This window comes from Aspergillus brasiliensis (genome assembly GCF_001889945.1).
Source record: "Aspergillus brasiliensis CBS 101740 unplaced genomic scaffold ASPBRscaffold_1, whole genome shotgun sequence".
Taxonomy (NCBI): Eukaryota; Fungi; Ascomycota; class Eurotiomycetes; order Eurotiales; family Aspergillaceae; genus Aspergillus; species Aspergillus brasiliensis.
In genome coordinates, this window is record NW_027137442.1 from 4054812 (window position 1) to 4072248 (window position 17437).

General features: G+C 49.9%; 4 protein-coding genes across 4 annotated transcripts; 2 read left to right on the plus strand and 2 right to left on the minus strand.

The window, feature by feature from the left end:
• Nucleotides 1-95: 95 nt before the first annotated feature.
• Nucleotides 96-2290, minus strand: ASPBRDRAFT_37437 (uncharacterized protein). Its single transcript, XM_067623728.1, has 4 exons — nucleotides 1846-2290; nucleotides 687-1740; nucleotides 458-639; nucleotides 96-402 (listed from the first exon to the last, which is right to left on the minus strand). The coding sequence occupies exons 1-4, from the start codon at nucleotides 2173-2175 to the stop codon at nucleotides 250-252; spliced, it is 1719 nt and encodes a 572-aa protein (XP_067485482.1). The 5' UTR covers nucleotides 2176-2290; the 3' UTR covers nucleotides 96-249.
• A 588-nt stretch (nucleotides 2291-2878) lies between these two features.
• ASPBRDRAFT_167831 (uncharacterized protein) lies at nucleotides 2879-6767 on the plus strand. The gene is made up of 9 exons (XM_067619630.1): nucleotides 2879-3065; nucleotides 3135-3282; nucleotides 3333-3427; nucleotides 3515-4132; nucleotides 4191-4343; nucleotides 4392-5591; nucleotides 5649-5774; nucleotides 5833-5949; nucleotides 6031-6767. Exons 1-9 carry the CDS (start codon nucleotides 2988-2990, stop codon nucleotides 6640-6642), a joined length of 3147 nt encoding a protein of 1048 aa, XP_067485483.1. The 5' UTR covers nucleotides 2879-2987; the 3' UTR covers nucleotides 6643-6767.
• An 829-nt stretch (nucleotides 6768-7596) lies between these two features.
• Nucleotides 7597-11939, plus strand: ASPBRDRAFT_191481 (uncharacterized protein; the record flags this gene model as incomplete). Its single annotated transcript, XM_067620372.1, has 4 exons — nucleotides 7597-7877; nucleotides 7931-8090; nucleotides 8153-8624; nucleotides 8704-11939. 4 exons carry the CDS (start codon nucleotides 7597-7599, stop codon nucleotides 11937-11939), a joined length of 4149 nt encoding a protein of 1382 aa, XP_067485484.1.
• Nucleotides 11940-12293: 354 nt separating this feature from the next.
• On the minus strand, nucleotides 12294-17347 carry ASPBRDRAFT_115220 (DNA-directed DNA polymerase zeta catalytic subunit REV3; the record flags this gene model as incomplete). Its single annotated transcript, XM_067616877.1, has 2 exons — nucleotides 12294-17056; nucleotides 17113-17347. The coding sequence occupies 2 exons, from the start codon at nucleotides 17345-17347 to the stop codon at nucleotides 12294-12296; spliced, it is 4998 nt and encodes a 1665-aa protein (XP_067485485.1).
• Nucleotides 17348-17437: the final 90 nt, after the last annotated feature.

Sequence of the window (17437 nt, forward strand, 5' to 3'; positions counted from 1 at the left end):
CCCTCACTAAATGACTGACTAACCATCCTTAGCTTTCTCGCCATTATGATTGGCTGATTGCTCCGATCTTTTAGAATTGTGAATGGCATCATTTTAGCGCCTCGAACTATACTAGTATTGATGGTGTCAACATAATGAAGAGACATAACTAGTTGCTATGAATCTAGCCATTGATATGTACAGCTCTTTGGTTCGCTTATATGTACTATGAGTATGCCATTTCTCAGCTGGAAGACCGGATACCTCCATCTATGCTTCGTCCTCATAATCGAAGATCTTGCCAGGATTTAATAACCAGTGCGGGTCGAGGGACTTTTTGATAGAACGCATAATTCCGATCGTGGCTGGGCCAAGTTCCTTCTTGAGCGAGCCTTTCTTGCCCAATCCCACACCATGTTCGCCCTGAAATTGGGTCAGTCATGCTTTCAGAGACAAGTTCAGGCTGCGGATGTCTTACAGTGCAAGAGCCTTCCATTTCCAATGCGCGATCAACCATGTCGTACACAACCTTTTCTACTCGTTCTCTTTCTTCTTGAATAGTTCGATCATATAAGATGCTTGCGTGGAAGTTACCATCGCCAATATGCCCAAGGATACTGGCAAAGATTCCAAGGTCATCAAGTTCCTTTTTGGAGATTTCTACTATGGTCAGCTAACTCTCAGGTACGGGCTTATGAAAGACATACCAATAATGTCTGGCAATCTGGAGATCGGTACGGAAACGTCGGTTGACCATACTTCAGATCCTCGCTCTCTTAGCGCCAGCATACTCCATAACGATTGCTTCCGTGCAGACCATAAATCATGTGCTTCCCGCTCGTCTCTTGCAAATTCAAAGGAGCTTGCGTTGTTGTTCTTGGCTAGTGCTTTGGTCAAATTGATACTGTCCGCGACCCCGGCCTTGGTGCCGGAGAACTTGAAGAAAAGAGTGGGCGATTTCTTCCATGTTCTTCCAGTTCCCCCGGCGCGGTTGATGACATCCATCTGTACCTCATCCAGAATCTCCATGCACTGTACTTGAATCCCTTTTCGAACAAGCTGCATGGCAGTGGATGCAGCATCACGTACAGTGGGGAAGGTCACCACGCCGACACGAGTCTGCTCCGGAATTGGGGTCAATTTCAGGGTAGCTTCAGTGACAATACCAAGCGTTCCTTCAGACCCTACAAACATCCCTGTCAGGTTATACCCGGCGGAAGTTTTGCGTGGGCGTCGGCGTGTCTTGATGACACGACCATCTGCAAGCACAACGGTAAGGTTGATTACCCAATCTTTCATGGTCCCGTACCTCACAGCATTGGTTCCACTGCAGTTTGTTCCAATCATGCCACCTATCATTGCAGACGGTCCAGGGTCAACGGGGAAGAAGAGGCCGCTGTCCTTGATTTTCTCATTCAAATCCATCCATTGAATCGACGGTTGAACCACAACGTCCAGGTCAGATTCATGCAACTCAAGTATCTTATTCATCGCCGCGAAATCGATCGTCAACCCGCCATGAGGGGCTGAAAAGTTGGCCTCCAGGCTAGAACCTCCCGAGTAGGGTATCATTGGCATTTTGTATTTGTGACAAATCTTAGCAATTTTCGAAACGTCATCTGTATTCGTCGGGTAAGCAATCGCGACTGGTAAACGATCAGCATTGACGCTAGACCATTCCGAAAACCCATGTTCTTGAAGATCGTCGTTGTCAGTGCTAATGGCCTCGTCGCCTAGCGTGGCTCGCAGTTCTGCAATGGCCTGTTTGTTCAAGTCGCTGTTCAGTCAAGCGCACATGATATAGTGAATGTAGATATATATATATCTGAGAACAAGGAAGAGTTGAAGAGTTGAATAGTTTCTTACCTTCTCAAAATCTTTCGCAGATCCATACTGAGGACGTTTGTGATTCCGAGACTCTGACTGTCCGCTTGTCACGGCATATGCATAGCCGACGCCTGCAGCTAAGGTGGAGGCTAGCAGGGTCCTGCCTGAAGCCCAGGAGCCTGAAGATCCAGTGTTGGCATCTTTCCCCCGTCCTTCATTGCCGTCACTCTTATGCTCTGCTTTAGGACTAGCCCAACGCACTGCTCGTTGAAGAGGGAAGAATTGGCGTGGCGAGATAGCGCTGGGCCGGCATTGAAGCGCGCGGAGATGTGCGGGGAAAGCCCGAGGCACCTGTTTGAGCGGCCGCATGGTCCGAGGAGCTCTGGTCGACAGCGAGCGAGGAAATTTTGCTATCAGTAAGATCAAGGATTAGATTGACAATATATATTGCAGCCCAGAGCCATCTATAAAAGACATACTAGGCTTGAAGTCCGAAATGGGGTCGCCAATTATCCAGTCGTAGGCCGCTATGGGAGCTTGGCCGAGGCGCGAGGAGAAACGTCATCGGAGCTAAGGATGAGACGTACAGCAACAATCGGATATAGGCCGAGTAAGATGCTACAGCTTTGCCTTTGCTGGATAGCCGGAAATTCCCTTGCCCAAGTCCAGAAGGGCGGAAAAGTAGGTTCACCCCCACGTTTGAGGGGTTGCTGCTTATCGTCCGTCTCTGTGTAGTCTGTACATCCGAAATGTTGGACGCGATCGGCCAAAACTCCGATGGCGCCTCAGGAACACAGACAGGCTACGACTCGGCAGGAACAGGCACACTTTGCTCGGATTGGACCGGAAAGGCAGATCATTCTGCAGGAAAACTATACCTTGTCACTCTGAGGGACAACGTAAATGCATAGAGCTCGACTGGATATTCTGATAAAGCAATCGTCGGCTATTCTTGCATCATGCTTCGTTGTCTCCAGTGCTCCACTTGCTTATCTGCCGGGGCTCCATATGGCCCGCACCCAGTTGTTGATGGGGCAACCGGCTACAGAACATCAAATCTTTCCCACCGCAGTCAAAAGACACACTAATGATAATCTCGTGGGGAACGCACACCCCATCATATTTTCATTCCTGATTGATTAGCTCGTGAATACTCCATAGATGGGGTGAAGTTGGCAGACATGGCAGATCAACAGAGTATTCGCTTGAACCGCGAGGTGGAGCGCCTCGTTACGGCTCCTTATGCACCGTCACTTCAGGTAAACTCCGCTACTCCACGCGAGTATCTTAGGTCAATGCGTTAGTAGCTGATCCATTTGCGGATTTAGGACCTATATAGCTTGAGTCAATCGACGACGTCACAAAATATTCGACTGTGGGCCTCCCACAAGCCGTGTCAAATCGGGGCTCTGGTTGACGTGCTTGTTGATGGTCTATCACGCTCTCGTTTCGCGTTGCCTTTACTCGGAACCTTTGGTGAGCTCATAGTTCCTATTATTTGTGTTGGCATAGCTGAATGTCAGCAGTCTCAGCAACGGTTGTTCGGGATGTCTTGCTTGAGCGACATCCTTGCCTTCTTGATCAGTTTCTTCAAAGTGCTACCGACGATGACAAGTCTGAGGTTTGTACGCCCCGTATCTAAAGAGATGTTGCTAGTCTAGGCTGGCAATGCCTTCGAGCTACGGACCTCATGAATTAACTCTTATAGTATGCTCTGGTGTGCACCGAGATTCTATCGTCTCCTCTACCGCCTGAATTCATGATACCCGCACGCTTGGCACGGTTCATGGAAATGATGATACGCACAATGGGAGAAGATCCCCGTGCAGAAAACATTCTACCTCTCAACAAGATATCCAATGGCATCAGAAGGTCACCACGGCTCCTCGAAGAGATCCCGTCCGAGTTGATGGCCAGCCTACAGGTAGAACTCACAAAAACGCTGCGTAACCTGAGTGACCACATGGGCAATCTTCTTTGTCTAGCAACTTTTGCACGCATGGCATCTTTAGAAGATTCTGCGACCGAGAAAGGATGTGTGCGGTTTGTTCCGTCGTGGTTGCAAAGCGTCAACCACTTCTTTGGTCCCAAGCGAGGTCTAAAAACTTTGGACCTCGTCGTCCTGCGCGTTATTCTCGCTTGCTCTGATAGCTGCAGTGACTTAACGGTGGACCAGGCAGCAGAGAGTATTCGCTTAGCGATCGAGATATGTGATAGGGTCGAGCAAGAACAGAGAGAAAGCTGGGTCAAGGCAAACGCCTCAAAGATTGCCAAGCTACGAGAGAAGATCACTAGGAGTGGCATTGACCCAGGTGTTCAGATGCTAGTATGTGCTGGTTCTCAACTCTGGAGAAATAGTGGGGTTGTGCTGATTATAGTCACAGGGAGCGACATTTTTGGCATCGCTGCTTCCAGCTACCGCATTACCAATCGATATAGCCCGGGTTGCTGTCGATGGGCTCATAACTCAAGACAGTAAATTCGTGTTAGGTGTGCTGACATCGGAGTATATACCACGCCTTGTAGAGGCCAGTGTGGTAAGTAGACCCATGTTGCTATCTGAGGCTATACTAACCTAATTAAAGGCGTGCTTGGGGGTGACTGCGATACGCAGTTTGCTTGAATATATTGTGACTTGTATAGATCCTACCAGCTCTGCGAGCTTGACTCATATTATGGTGGCCAAGTCGTTGGTCACAGAACTGCACTCTGCAACCTTGAATTCTGCTCTTTTTGCGGAACCTCTTGAACAATGCCAGCAAGTCATGTGGAAGATAATTGAAAGTTTTCCCAGGAACTCCTCCTCAGCACCATGCCACGGCTCTCATGTATGCGGAGCTGCACGTTCGCAGCTGGAGAACGAGCTAATATACGACTTTCTCTCCTTCTACCTTCACGCACTGCTATCACAGACCACAACCCAGGACACAGTCGCTGGAAATGCGACCTTGCAGATGTTTCTGGCCCAAAACAAGCAATTACTGCACAAGCAAAAGTGCTCGTTCTCGGAAGCAGAATCAATTCGAACCGTCAAAACATACCCGCCACTCAATGTCCGTGAGGACCTTTCCGCGCCTAGTTCGCGATCTGACTGGAGGAGCTCTGTGACAGAAGCACTCATGCTCAATGCGCGCGTATCGAACGACAGCCTTATGCGTAAGATGGAGGAGGTGTGCTATGATCTCGAGCAACGATGCGATAACGTCGAAGCCCCATTGCGGACGATGGAGCAAGAGCGGGACGCGATTTCGGCTGAGGCGCAGCAGCTAAAAGAGCAGAATAGCGCATTAGACCTGCAGTTGCAACAAGCTTCTGATACAATTGGCCGGTTTCGACTGGAAATCTCTCGCTTAGAGACCCATGCGGAAGCTGCTTCCATTCGCGCTGAAGAATTATCGGCAACTCTCGATGCAGCTCGAAGAGATCTTGAGAATCAGAGGCGCGAGTCACAAGATACCATGGCAAGCGAGGTGGAAAAGGCCCGAACTAGGGAACTAGACTTGGTCGCATCTATAACTGAAAGGGATGATCAGCTGGAAGCGTTGCAGGAGGAGATGATGGCCCAAAGCGCCGAGAACTCAAACCTGCAAACCGCGCTAGATGAAGCCTCCAAAGAAAATTTGTCCCTACGTGAAACGAATGATTCCCTCAATCGAAATATGACGGAGCTTGAAGAGAAGCTCAGACAATGCGAAATGCTTTTAGTACGGAAGGATGAAGACAAAGAGCAAATCCTTTCCGAGAAGGCAGGCACTGAGAGAGGAATCGAAGCCCTTCACATTCAGGTAGATTTCTCTTTATTCCTATAACAGAAATGAAACAATACTAATTGGTTAATCCAGCTTGATGAAGAAAGGCTGAGATCCAATGGGTTTGCGTCCGCGCTCGAGAAAGCCGAGGGGGACCTTCGGAGGGAACAAGAAGTGGTCAGAGATTATGAGGCTCAACTTTCAGCTGCAACTGCAAAGGTACCGTCAATGGATGAATTATGTACGGAAGGCTCGGTTTCTAATGCACACACACTAGAGCGAAATCCAAAAGGAAGAAATTTGTTCGCTGCGGATGGCCATGCAGGCAGCCGCATCCGACGCCACCAAGGAGCTGCAAACGAAGGATAAGCGGATCCACCACCTGGAAAAGAAGGTAAGACTAAGAACAACCAGAAGGATGCAGCAAACTGTTCCTCATATGTGTGCTTGAGCATCCACTTACCTGTCATAATAGGTACAACAACTACGGAACGAACGTGCAGCAAAAGCCCGCGAGTTCTCTGAAGCCCAGCAACATATCGGGCGCCTCATGAATGTTATGGGGATCCGGGTCGAGACCGACGGGTTGAGGCCCCCGAACAAACAGACCAGGAAGTCTAGTACAAGGCCTACCCAGACAGGCATGACACAGCAAACGCAGCCAGCGGAGGACGATTTACAAACCCAGCCTGAAAAATCACAGGTGGAACCGTTTGAAAATAGCCTGTCTTCTCCTACTGGTCGTAGTCCGAAGAGGACTATGGACAATGCATTTCCTGCAGCTGATCCATTATCGCAACACATGAGGGTCGGCAGGAAGTCTAGGAATGTAACACCCCAGTACAGACGAACTCCCCTCGAAGATGTCGATCTAAATAGCCAGCCGTGCGCACAACAAAGTCCCGCGTCGCAACGCAGCGAATGTGACACTGCCGACCAAGTTCGGACTCGTGGCAGCCTGGAAGAGAATCAACTTCAGCAAATAGACCTGGACATGGATCTGGAGTTTTCGAAGGACTTTCTCTTCACAAGCACATCCTTATCCGCGACCAACGATCCCGTTCCGTTCTCACAGACACAGCAGTAGTGTGAAACATACGAGAACTAAGATTTCTGTATATATGTTAGTTGGGATGATAGTCTAACTATCGCTTCTGAAGGCCCTTAATTCCATCCGTCCGGTCACAAAGTAAATCGAGGGCTGGACTCCGTACTAGTGGACTTTTGTCCAGGGCATCCGTATTCATTCACGCCACATTAAACTCTCGGTCTGCAACCCCGGCCAGGTTGCTGCATGGCAGCGCATCTGAAGAGTAAAAGGGCCGTGGCCAAACGCCCGGAGGCTCCACTTATAATGGTGTTACTGTAGAATTCAACTTCCCTAGGGATATAGGCAATTGCAATGGCTTAATTCCTCGCATTCACTTTTCGGCTCTATCCTTGACTTTGGTTGGCTTCCGCAGGAACTTTCCGGCTGATCGAGCCACATGGCTGAGACATCTTCAATCCTGAAAGTGAGCTAGATAAAGCCCCAGGCCGCCACTGTAACTCTCACTTTCTACTTGATTCTTACTTCCCAGGCTCTCCAAATTAGTGTGTGCTCATCCAGGTCTGGACTTGTTCGCAATACCACAGTGTTCTTCTCTATACCTGCTCCCTCAGCTCACTAATACCTTCACTCAAACTGAGAGTCTAAGAGAACGAAAGCGGTTAAACAGGAAAGCATACTGCATAGTGGGAGCTGATGGAGATGCGTCCGAAAAATGATTCCGAACTTATCCCCCAGGACAGCGGGGGGGAGCAGCTTCACTCGAGAGCCAATTCTTCCTCTTTCTCTCTCTCTCGGGCTCCTCCTCACTTCACTGCCAACTCACCTTCTTCCTCCTCTCACTTCCTCCTCCCTTCACCAGCTTCTTCCTCCTCATCTTCATCCCCACATTCCCCTCTACCTCCGCTATCTTCCTCTGCTCCCTTCCCCTCACACTCTTCACACTCTTCACACGCCTCATCCGCCTCTAAAACTGCTCAACCTGCAGCGGCCATGCCCCCTCGAGGCAAGCAGCAACATGCGAGGGGACTGGGAGCATACCCGAGGGGACAAGGGAAACAGCCGAGGGGGCAAGGACGCCTTTATAATATATTATCTCCTCCCGCTCCATGGAGGTCGTGGGATAGCGTTGGCATAAAACTTACTGGGCTGCCTCTCAAAGTCACTGCCCGTACAATCTGGCAGGCGTTCAAACCCGAAGGCTCGATCTTCTCGATCGACATCTATGAGGACCATCATGGCCAGTTGGAGTCAAGGGGAAAGATTCGCTTCAAGTTGGTCATTGTTCAAGTCTTGAATCCTCCTAATATCACTAACTATCCACTAGGCCGCCACCGCGTACTGATTTCTGGAAAAATGGTTCATACTGCATCAAGCTACCGAGCGGACAAGAAGTACGCATATTTGTATCTCTCGAAGAGCTGAGGCCGTCAGAGCTTGAGATTCCCAGCCCAGTTCGTCTCAAAGTCCGCTATCCAGTAGAGCTCGTAAGTATCCCCAACCGCAAACACAGATGTTCGACTCTCACCTAGGAAACCTTTCCTCTCAGACGATCCCGATTTCCGCACTGGATATTGGGGTTATGCTCAACGAAACAACTCTTCTACCGATGCGCACGATCGAAGCTAGTCCACTCGGAAACCTCTTCCTGCTGCTCAATTTGAAGTTTAGGGAGCTGCATGTGTTTTTCCAGCTACAGATACTTGGTTCTGGTAACAAGTCAGCCTCGACTTCTGCACCAGATACTTGGCACAACTATCGCCTCAGGATTCCACTGAGGCAGCTGAGCAAGATCTTCCAGTCGCGGAATATTACAACTGAAGTGATATCTCACTTGACCGTGCTCGATTCGCCTCCGATGTACCACCGCCGGATTAGCGATATCAATGCTACCTTCCTTGAGCCGGGAAGCTGGAGGGACTCAGACTGCTGGTACCGGCAGACACATATTGTCCATAATCCTCTCAGCTTGTCTACACTCCCAGTCAGTCTACCAAGGCAAAAGCCTATCATAGACATCGGTATGCACTGCCTCGTTTCTTTCCCGGAATTTAGTCGTCTTGGATATTGCTTTCTCTGGCTAACTTTAATTTCCCACAGGTCGATGGAATGCCTTCAGAATCAGTTATCCTAAAGATTGTAAGAAGGAGCTCCTCCACCAGCTTTGTGCAATTCTTCAGGATTATAATGTCTCTATTGAGGACACCGACCGCTTTACTCAATGGGATGATAGACAAGAGAGGATGCCGCCAGTGTGGAAGTGGATCGATTTATCCGATGTCTCACATCTGTCAATGTCATCATTAAATGACCTGATTGACTCTACTTATGTCCCTCTGCCCTTTCCCGTTCGGTATCAGCTTGAAGTTTGCATTTCTAATGGCTACCTTTCCGAGTTCACCATGACGCATGAGTTCGCTATCAAATTGGCCGAACTCGGGGAAGCAAAGGCAAGGAAGCTTCTGGAGAACGTGGCGAGCCAGAAACAGCAATATTTTGATCCTATGAAGATCTTTGATCTTCCGTTTGTCAGAGGGGTCAGAGCCACCAACACGAAGATACCTCCGTACTGCTGTCATATGCGATCTGCCACTATCACACCCAGTACCGTATACTATAATCTACCGTCAGTGGACATCTCGAACCGGATTATTAGGCGCTACATGGAACACGCAGATCGCTTCCTCCGGGTTCGATTCACGGATGAGAGGCTTTATGGTCGCATTCATGCTAGAAGTGATAATTCTAATGATGAGATTTTCACTCGCATCAAGCGAGCACTGGCAAATGGCATTGTGATCGGAGACAGGCGATACGAATTCCTTGCTTTTGGCAATTCCCAGTTCCGTGAGCATGGGGCCTACTTTTTTGCTCCATTGCCAGATCTTACAGCAGCCAATATCCGTGCTTGGATGGGTCATTTCAGTGATATCAGGAATGTGGCCAAATACGCAGCACGACTAGGCCAATGTTTTTCAACAACTCGAGCAGTAGCTGGCTGTCCGGTACAGATACGCAATATCCCTGACGTGGAAAGAAATAATTACACCTTCTCTGATGGGGTCGGAAAGATCTCGCGGTTCCTTGCACAAATGGCAATGACTGAGCTTAAGATCAAGACACCAACGGGTGAGCCTCCATCAGCTTTCCAGTTCCGTCTCGGGGGCTGTAAGGGTATGCTTGCTGTTTCTTCTGATGCCCAGCCGCAAGAAATTCACATTCGAGAGAGTCAGAATAAGTTTCCGACCGTCCATAACGGCTTGGAGATTATCCGATGGTCTCAATTCTCAATGGCTACATTGAACCGCCAGCTGATACTTGTCATGTCTACCCTCGGGATTCCCGACGAGGTGTTTCATGCTAAACTTAAGTCCATGCTGCGTGCTCTCGATGAAGCCATGGAAAGTGACTCTCGAGCAATCGAGGTACTCAAAAAGTACGTTGATCCAAATCAGACGACTCTTACCGTCAGTCAAATGGTATCGGATGGTTTCCGGCGATCCAAGGAGCCATTCCTCACATCTATCCTGGCACTGTGGCGGACCTGGCATATCAAGTACCTGAAAGAAAAGGCGAAGATTGTCATCGATAATGGCACAAATCTACTAGGCGTTATGGATGAGACAGGGATCCTTAAGGGCTACTTTTACGACAAGATACCAAAGAACGACGCTTCTCTCGAACAGAAGTTGGCAGCGTTGCCAGAGATCTTTCTTCAGATTCCTCGCTCAGAAGGCTCTGAGGACGGTGCAAATTATGAAGTCATCGAAGGACTCTGTATATTGGCTCGAAATCCTTCTCTTCACCCGGGTGACATACGTGTGGTCAGGGCAGTCAATGTGCCTGAGTTGCACAGCCTTCGTGATGTTGTCGTCTTACCGCAAACTGGCGATCGAGATATCGCTAGCATGTGTTCCGGTGGAGACCTCGATGGTGATGACTACCTGGTTATCTGGGATCAGGACCTAATTCACAAGGACTGGTTTCTAGATCCCATGCGCTATACAAGCAACAAGGCCCAGGATCTAGACCACGATGTCACAGTCGATGAGGTTACCTCTTTCTTCGTCATGTACATGAAGAATGACAGTCTTCCAACGATCGCTCACGCCCATGTTGCCTGGGCAGACCTGCTTGAGGATGGCGTCAATGAAGAAAAGTGTATCCGACTAGCTCAGCTCCATTCAGATGCTGTAGACTACAATAAGACAGGAAGACCGGCTATCATGACCCGCAATCTTCAGCCACGAAGGTGGCCTCATTTCATGGAGAAGCCAAAGCCGAAAGACCTAATCTACTACTCTAAAAAGATTCTCGGTCAGCTCTATGACGCTGTGGAGAGGGTCGACTTCGTTCCAAGCCTAGAGATGCCTTTCGACGAGCGAATCCTGAACTGTTCGATCGAAGTCAGCGAAGACCTCTATACATTCGCAAAGAATCTCAAGGCTGAACACGACATGGCCATGCGGCGGATTATGGCACAGCATGAAATCAGAACCGAGTTCGAAGTCTGGTCTACCTTTATTCTCAACCATTCACACATGAGCAAGGACTACAAATTCCATGAAGAAATCGGTGCAATATCAGCCGCGCACCGCGAAACTTTCAGGAAGCAATGTTACAACAAGGTAGACGGTAGAACTTTCGAGCTGCTTGCACCACTGGCAGTCGCAATGTACCGTGTCACGCATGAAGAAATGACCCAGGCGCTCAAGAAACATCGTGAAAACTCTTCACCGCATGAAACGCCCAAGATAAATCAGCTGCCACTCATCAGCTTCCCTTGGATTCTCCCCCACATACTGGGTAGAGTTGCACGTGGGCTTTACGACGTCTATCAGCCTGCAGCTCTCAAATCCGATCCTCTGGGACTTGGCCCGGCCAAGGTCCCGCAGGCTGCAGATAAATCTGATACCCTGTACGAAGATCCGTTCGGTCTTTTCACAGACGAGGAACGCGCAGCCAATGCATTACACACTCAACCTGTCCTGAATGCAGGTCCTTCCACTGGCCACGCAAGCGCGGAAAGTAGCGAGAGTATTATCGATCAACTCCTTGATTTAGGCTTCTCGCACGTACCCGCTTTAGAGCCTTCTCCTCCGTCTGCGTCTTCAAGCACCCCCAGTGGAGGACAGATCTCCTTGTTAGATATCGATGACAATGTACCAAGTATCGAAATGCCCAAGATGGTCAACCCGGTCATTCCAAGCCCTGCAGCAACACCACTCGCCGCGGAAATTGTCGAGGGAGACGACGAATGCGAGGAAATGATCGAGGAAGAAGACGATGTTGAGCCTACTGCTCTTGATAAACTCAATGAGCTGCTTGGGCTTTGAGAACAAAGGTCTGATACCGTCTGAATATGCACCTTGCCATACTTGATTGCTTCGATCTGTGATACTTGATCCGCGAATTTAGTATCTTGCATCAACTAGTACGTGGAGCATCATTAAAATGTAACTATCAGTTTAAGCATGCACGAATTGATTCATGACAGTGGAGCCATCTGTGCATTAAATAGTACTATTGCTTTTAGTTTCACAGCCGTAGACCATACAATAAAGGTCAATATACATCTAATCAAAGCACCCAAGCCACCCCTCTGAGCCCATTATTATATGAAGAAAAACGCCTATCCAAACCAATCTCTAACCCCACCCCAACCAAACCCAGGATAAACACCAATAAACCTACCACTCCAACTCCTTCTCACATCTATCCCTCAACATTCCCACGACCGGATCCAAAACCGCCTGCGTATGCCTCCAACTCGCCTCATCTCTCGTCCGCGAATAAAACACCGGACAATCCTTACTATCGCACCTAACCTCATCCCCAAACGCCACCCCCATACAAGACCTACAAATGCGCTGCAAATCCACAACCCTCTTCTCCGCCGCCCGCTGTCTTGAGACAAGCTCGAACAGCGCGAGATGCGGCTGTTTTAGACAGCTTCCGCAAAGCGGTGTATCAGTATCTCGTAACTTACTCCTACATACGATGCACGTGGAGGCTTTCATGTATGATTCGAGGGTTTTCCGCCCACCACCAGCACCAGCACCAGCACCGCGAAACAGCGCTCCCTCGACGCGCCGCACGCGCTGCACTTTCGGCATTTCGTCGTACCATTGGCGGACATTTGCGCCGACGAGGTTGAAGATTCGCTCGAGGGGTGGGATGAGGTTCTTAGTGATGTAGTAGTCTGCGTCTAGGTCGAGATGGGGATCATGGAGAAGGGTTTCGGGCGGCACGCAGCGGTCGATGAGCCGGGATCCCGGGGCGCCAGTTACGACGACGTAGGGGACGCGTTCGCCGTACTGGGGCTCGGAGCGGGGATCGGCGATCATTTTCTTGGTGCTGATTAGGGCTCCTGGGGGTGGGAGGCCTCGGTCGCTGTAGGTGCCTAAGCGGACTTCGCGGGCGAAGCAGAAGTCTTGGACGGAGACGCGGCCTTGCATGATCTTTGTGCATTGGGACTGGAAGTAGCGTTTAACTTGGGAGAGGTCTGCGGTGCGGAAGAGGAGTTTCAGAGCTTTTTCTTCGATTTTTTGTTCTGCGGGCGTGCCGTCGCGGCGGACGGTTTCGATGCCTTTGGCGTCAAATTCGGGTTCTTTTTGATCGCGGTGCTCGTACTTGAAGCCCACGTAGCGTTTCTTGGCGAGGAGGACGCATGGGTGGTAGACTTTTTCGAACTTGAGTTTCACGGGGTGTGGGTTTATGGACGTTACGGCTTTGGCGATTTCTTCGCCGATGTCGAAGGCTTCATCGCGCGTGCGGCCCTTTAAGTATACGAAGAGACTGTCGGTGTCGCCGTAGACTACTTCCGCACCCCAGCGTTCGACCGAGTGGATGAAGGCGATGGCTTTTTCAAGCGTCTCTCGGCCGGATTGTACGATGCTGTCGGCGATTTCGGAGCACGGCATGCGGCCGGAGAATGAGGCGGATGTGTAGCCGTAGGTGACGTTGGCGATTAGCTTCAGGGCAAGCTGTCTGTTGTTGAGAAGGCGCTGGAGCGCTTTGTCGTCTTTGTCCAGTTTCATGCCGTTCTTGACCATGACTCGGGTTTCGAGGATCTCGGCAAGCATGCGTGCGAGGAGGGATTTGCGCACTTCGGGTTTGGCGTAGATCATGCCGTTTGGCGCAATGTTGATCTTGTCTTGGAGCAGCTCCAGCATTCGGGGCTGTCTCTTGTAGTCGGTGAATCCCATCTTATTTCGGCCTCTCCATTGATGTGCTCGTCCGAGGAAGGTCGAATAGCAGTAGTTGTATGCAATCATGATACTGGGATATAAGGACTGGAAGTCCAGCACCAAGAGAGGGCTGGTGTAGAAGTCGCTCTGGGGCTCCATGACCAAGGGGAGACATTCAAGAGCATTCTGTTGGCCAACTTGCTTCCTACTCGGGGAGACGAGGATGAAATTCTCCGGTTTCGCAATGCGAAACATTAGAGATTCAACTTTGAATTGAGAGCCACGAGAGAATACCGAGAAAAAGTCGATGCCCAGCAGCCTGGCCTGCTCGCTAGTTCTGGGGATCAGCTCGTTTGACTCTAGGATTTCAAGATCCATTTGCACCCGAGAGACAAAGTATTCGACTACTTTTAGTATGTTGCGAGGCTTTCCACTGCGATACCACTCTGTGAGATCCTGAAACGAATAGTGCGGGACACGGCGGTGCAGTAGGTGAAAGGCAACATTTTCTTGTGTATACTGCAACAGGTTCAGCTCGCCTCTCATAGCTCGCCAGATGTTGATCATGTGTCGTCCAGTCACTCGAATGGAAGAGGTGTGGTTGAATCCCCATCGGTCAGCATCCTTGCCAAATCTTCCATGGGCTTGCGACTTCACTCTAGACAGTTCATCGCAGATGTCAAAGTCATATTTCTTCCTTGCTCGCTCAATCAAGTAGCCCCACGAACTATTATGAACTTCGTAGCCAGTGATGATATCGGGGTCATGCCAGCGAACAATGTCTACCACTCGATTAATCAAATCAAGTTCGGAGCCTTCATGTTCCCAGTCGATTCTCAAGGCTTTGGATCCCTTGATGTCTGGCCTGTCGTCTTCCGCTTGGGATATGACACCAACATGAACCCCTGGCACCGTACCGTTGGCATCAAGATCCTCATCTTCCGACTGCAGGCACCAGAACACGCATGTGATTTCGTCCTCCTCTGGATTCGGTGACAGCACGCCCCGTGTGTTCACGTGCACTTCCAGGCTCATGATACTCATATACTGGGTTTGGTGTTCGACACTAGTGGTCTTCCCTTTCTGTGAATATTTGAAGCCATAGTCATTCTTCTGGGTAGGGCCCTCGATTTGTGACAACACGTTCGGCCTCACTTCCACCTTCTTACGGGCCTGGGGCTGAGCGGCATCCGCCATTTCCTCTGCTCGAAACTGTTCGAACCATTCGACAACCTCGGAGCGGCTGGGAGGAACAGGAGCAAACTCCCATAACCTAGACGTAGAGAGCTCCCGCAGCTGCTGGTCTACCGCCTCTTGTTCATTCTTGTCTCTTGATGTCGTATATTCCCCTAGCAGAGCCATAGAACGTCCTAAGGGGTCGAAATCGGGGAGATAGTGTATACCACTACCTTCTAAGCGGAATTCCCTACCTGCGTAATCCCTCGCACGGTCAGGCACATCGCTCTCGTCGCTGTAATGCGCTTTTTGATAGACAACAGACGGATAATCATAGCAATGAGGTGTTGAAGTGACCTCGCTAGTACTGGGAGACGAATTCCGCAAAAAACAAATGCGGGCATGCGTAGGCACGTCAAAGGCGGCATAGAAACCGGATGCTATTTCCAGAACCTGCGGGTCTAGGGCAGTATCAGTCCTTGTTACAGTAACTGATGGCTGCGGTTGTGATGAGTTGTTCTCCGCTCTGATGTCTTTAGAGATAAGTTCGGGCCCAGAACTGTTAAAGCCTTTTGCTAGTTCTCTAAGTTCCTTGGAAGAAGGCACACCATCCTGGCTGAAGCGCAAGACTGTCATGGGATCATTGGGATCTTTGACGACCGGAAAGTTGAGCCTTCCACTCTGTTCAAGCCTCTTAGGCCGGACAGTCGACTGAGATAATCTTCCTTGTGAGGGATTGCCCCTTGCGACTGCATCTTCGGTTTTGGACGTCGTACTGTTGACTTGACCTTCAGCTATCAAAGACTTCCGCGGCCTATCTAGCATCTGCGACGGGGTGTCATCGAAATACCTCTTCCGCTTACGCGGATTATTATGACTGAGCACTCGGCTTTCGGTTCGTTCGAGTATTTCACTCGAACCTGCTTTGCACGTGGCACTCATTTCGTGGGCATCTAGACCATCAGTAGAATACTCTGGTTCGTCCTGGGCTAAGTCGGGGACGTTTCCGTCCTGGATATCATCCAACGCAGTTGTAGCTTCTTGCCCATTGTCTTCTCCGGGAAGTATGTCGAAATCATCATCATCAGAAAGGCATGAATCATCATCCGAATCGGCAGGCCAAGCTGCACTCTCATCCACATTCACTTCTGCGTCTGCCACCGTATCTGACTCGGCAGGTTGTAGTTGATACTTGGTGAAATCGTTCTGGTCCGGAAAGAAATCTTCAATACTCTGCATCGCAGTCTTTACATCCTCGGCGAAGGGTTTCTGCGAAAGTAAATCATCGAAGGTTACATTGCCGCCGCCATTGTCCTGCTTCTCCTCGTCAACGGTATGCGCAGTCATTTGACGGTACTCTTCTTCGTGGATCCAGCCACCTCGAGAGATATCTCTTGGGTTAACGGACAAGGACACTAGTTCGTTAGGATCGAATGGGCTACTGCCTGGTTCGAGTCCAAGACGCTTCTTCCGCCTGCGTGTCTCATCCTGCCATAAACCTGCCATGCTTGGAACAAGCCGTTCATCGGAAGTCATTGGCTTGAAAAGTTCAGTGAAATCCTGATGGATGGGTCTTTCGCTGATTTCTGAGCGATTTATAATGTCCTGGACGCAAATATCGACTTCGAGTGGACAATGGCTCTGCTTTGGAAAAATAGACTCGTCTAACAGATCGTCGGGTTGTACTGATCTGTCGTGCCAGCGATGGGATAGATCAGTCAGCTCAAAGTACTCTGGGACCGGACTGCGAAATTTGACTTTGCTACACTTCATATAGGCACATCCGTACAAACTGTAGTCACACATCCACTGGGGAATGAACTGTAGGTGACTTTCGTATGGTTGTAAAGGGCGTTTAAGGACAGCGCCCTGAAGCAGCAAGTCCGCCAGCCTGGTCATGTAAATGGGATTCATGAGGTAGATTTTGAAGTAGAACTTATAGCCCACATGATACCCATAGAAGGGGACACCCTTCACCAAAGTGATGTGGGCAACGAATGGGATCTTCTTGGCATTTTCGTTGCGATTGTAGCTTACTGCCAATGCATGATCAATCGAGAGACGGAGACTCCGGATGGCAGAGCTCACTATAGAGGGCTTAGCTGCATAAACATTCCATGTTGTTACACCTCATCAGACCAACCTTTCTCTGTCTCCAGATCACCGTCATACTCGACATACAAATAAGGAAAAGCGCCATGCACATGGACGCACACCTTCTGGCCAGTCTCCGTGGCCCCAAAGATCCTAATTACAGGTACTTTCGATCTATCATTTTTCCCAGCCGCACCATCCCGGTAAGGCAGAGGAGGGTCGAGTTCTGACGGAGTTGCCTGGTAGTGATCCACGCAATTGAGGCGCACTTGGAAGGGTTCCATAGCTTGATTCTCAAGACAGCGGAAGCTGTCAGCGACCGACCGCGCAAGGAATCCCGAGTCGCGTCATATCAATTATCCAGGTGCAACAGC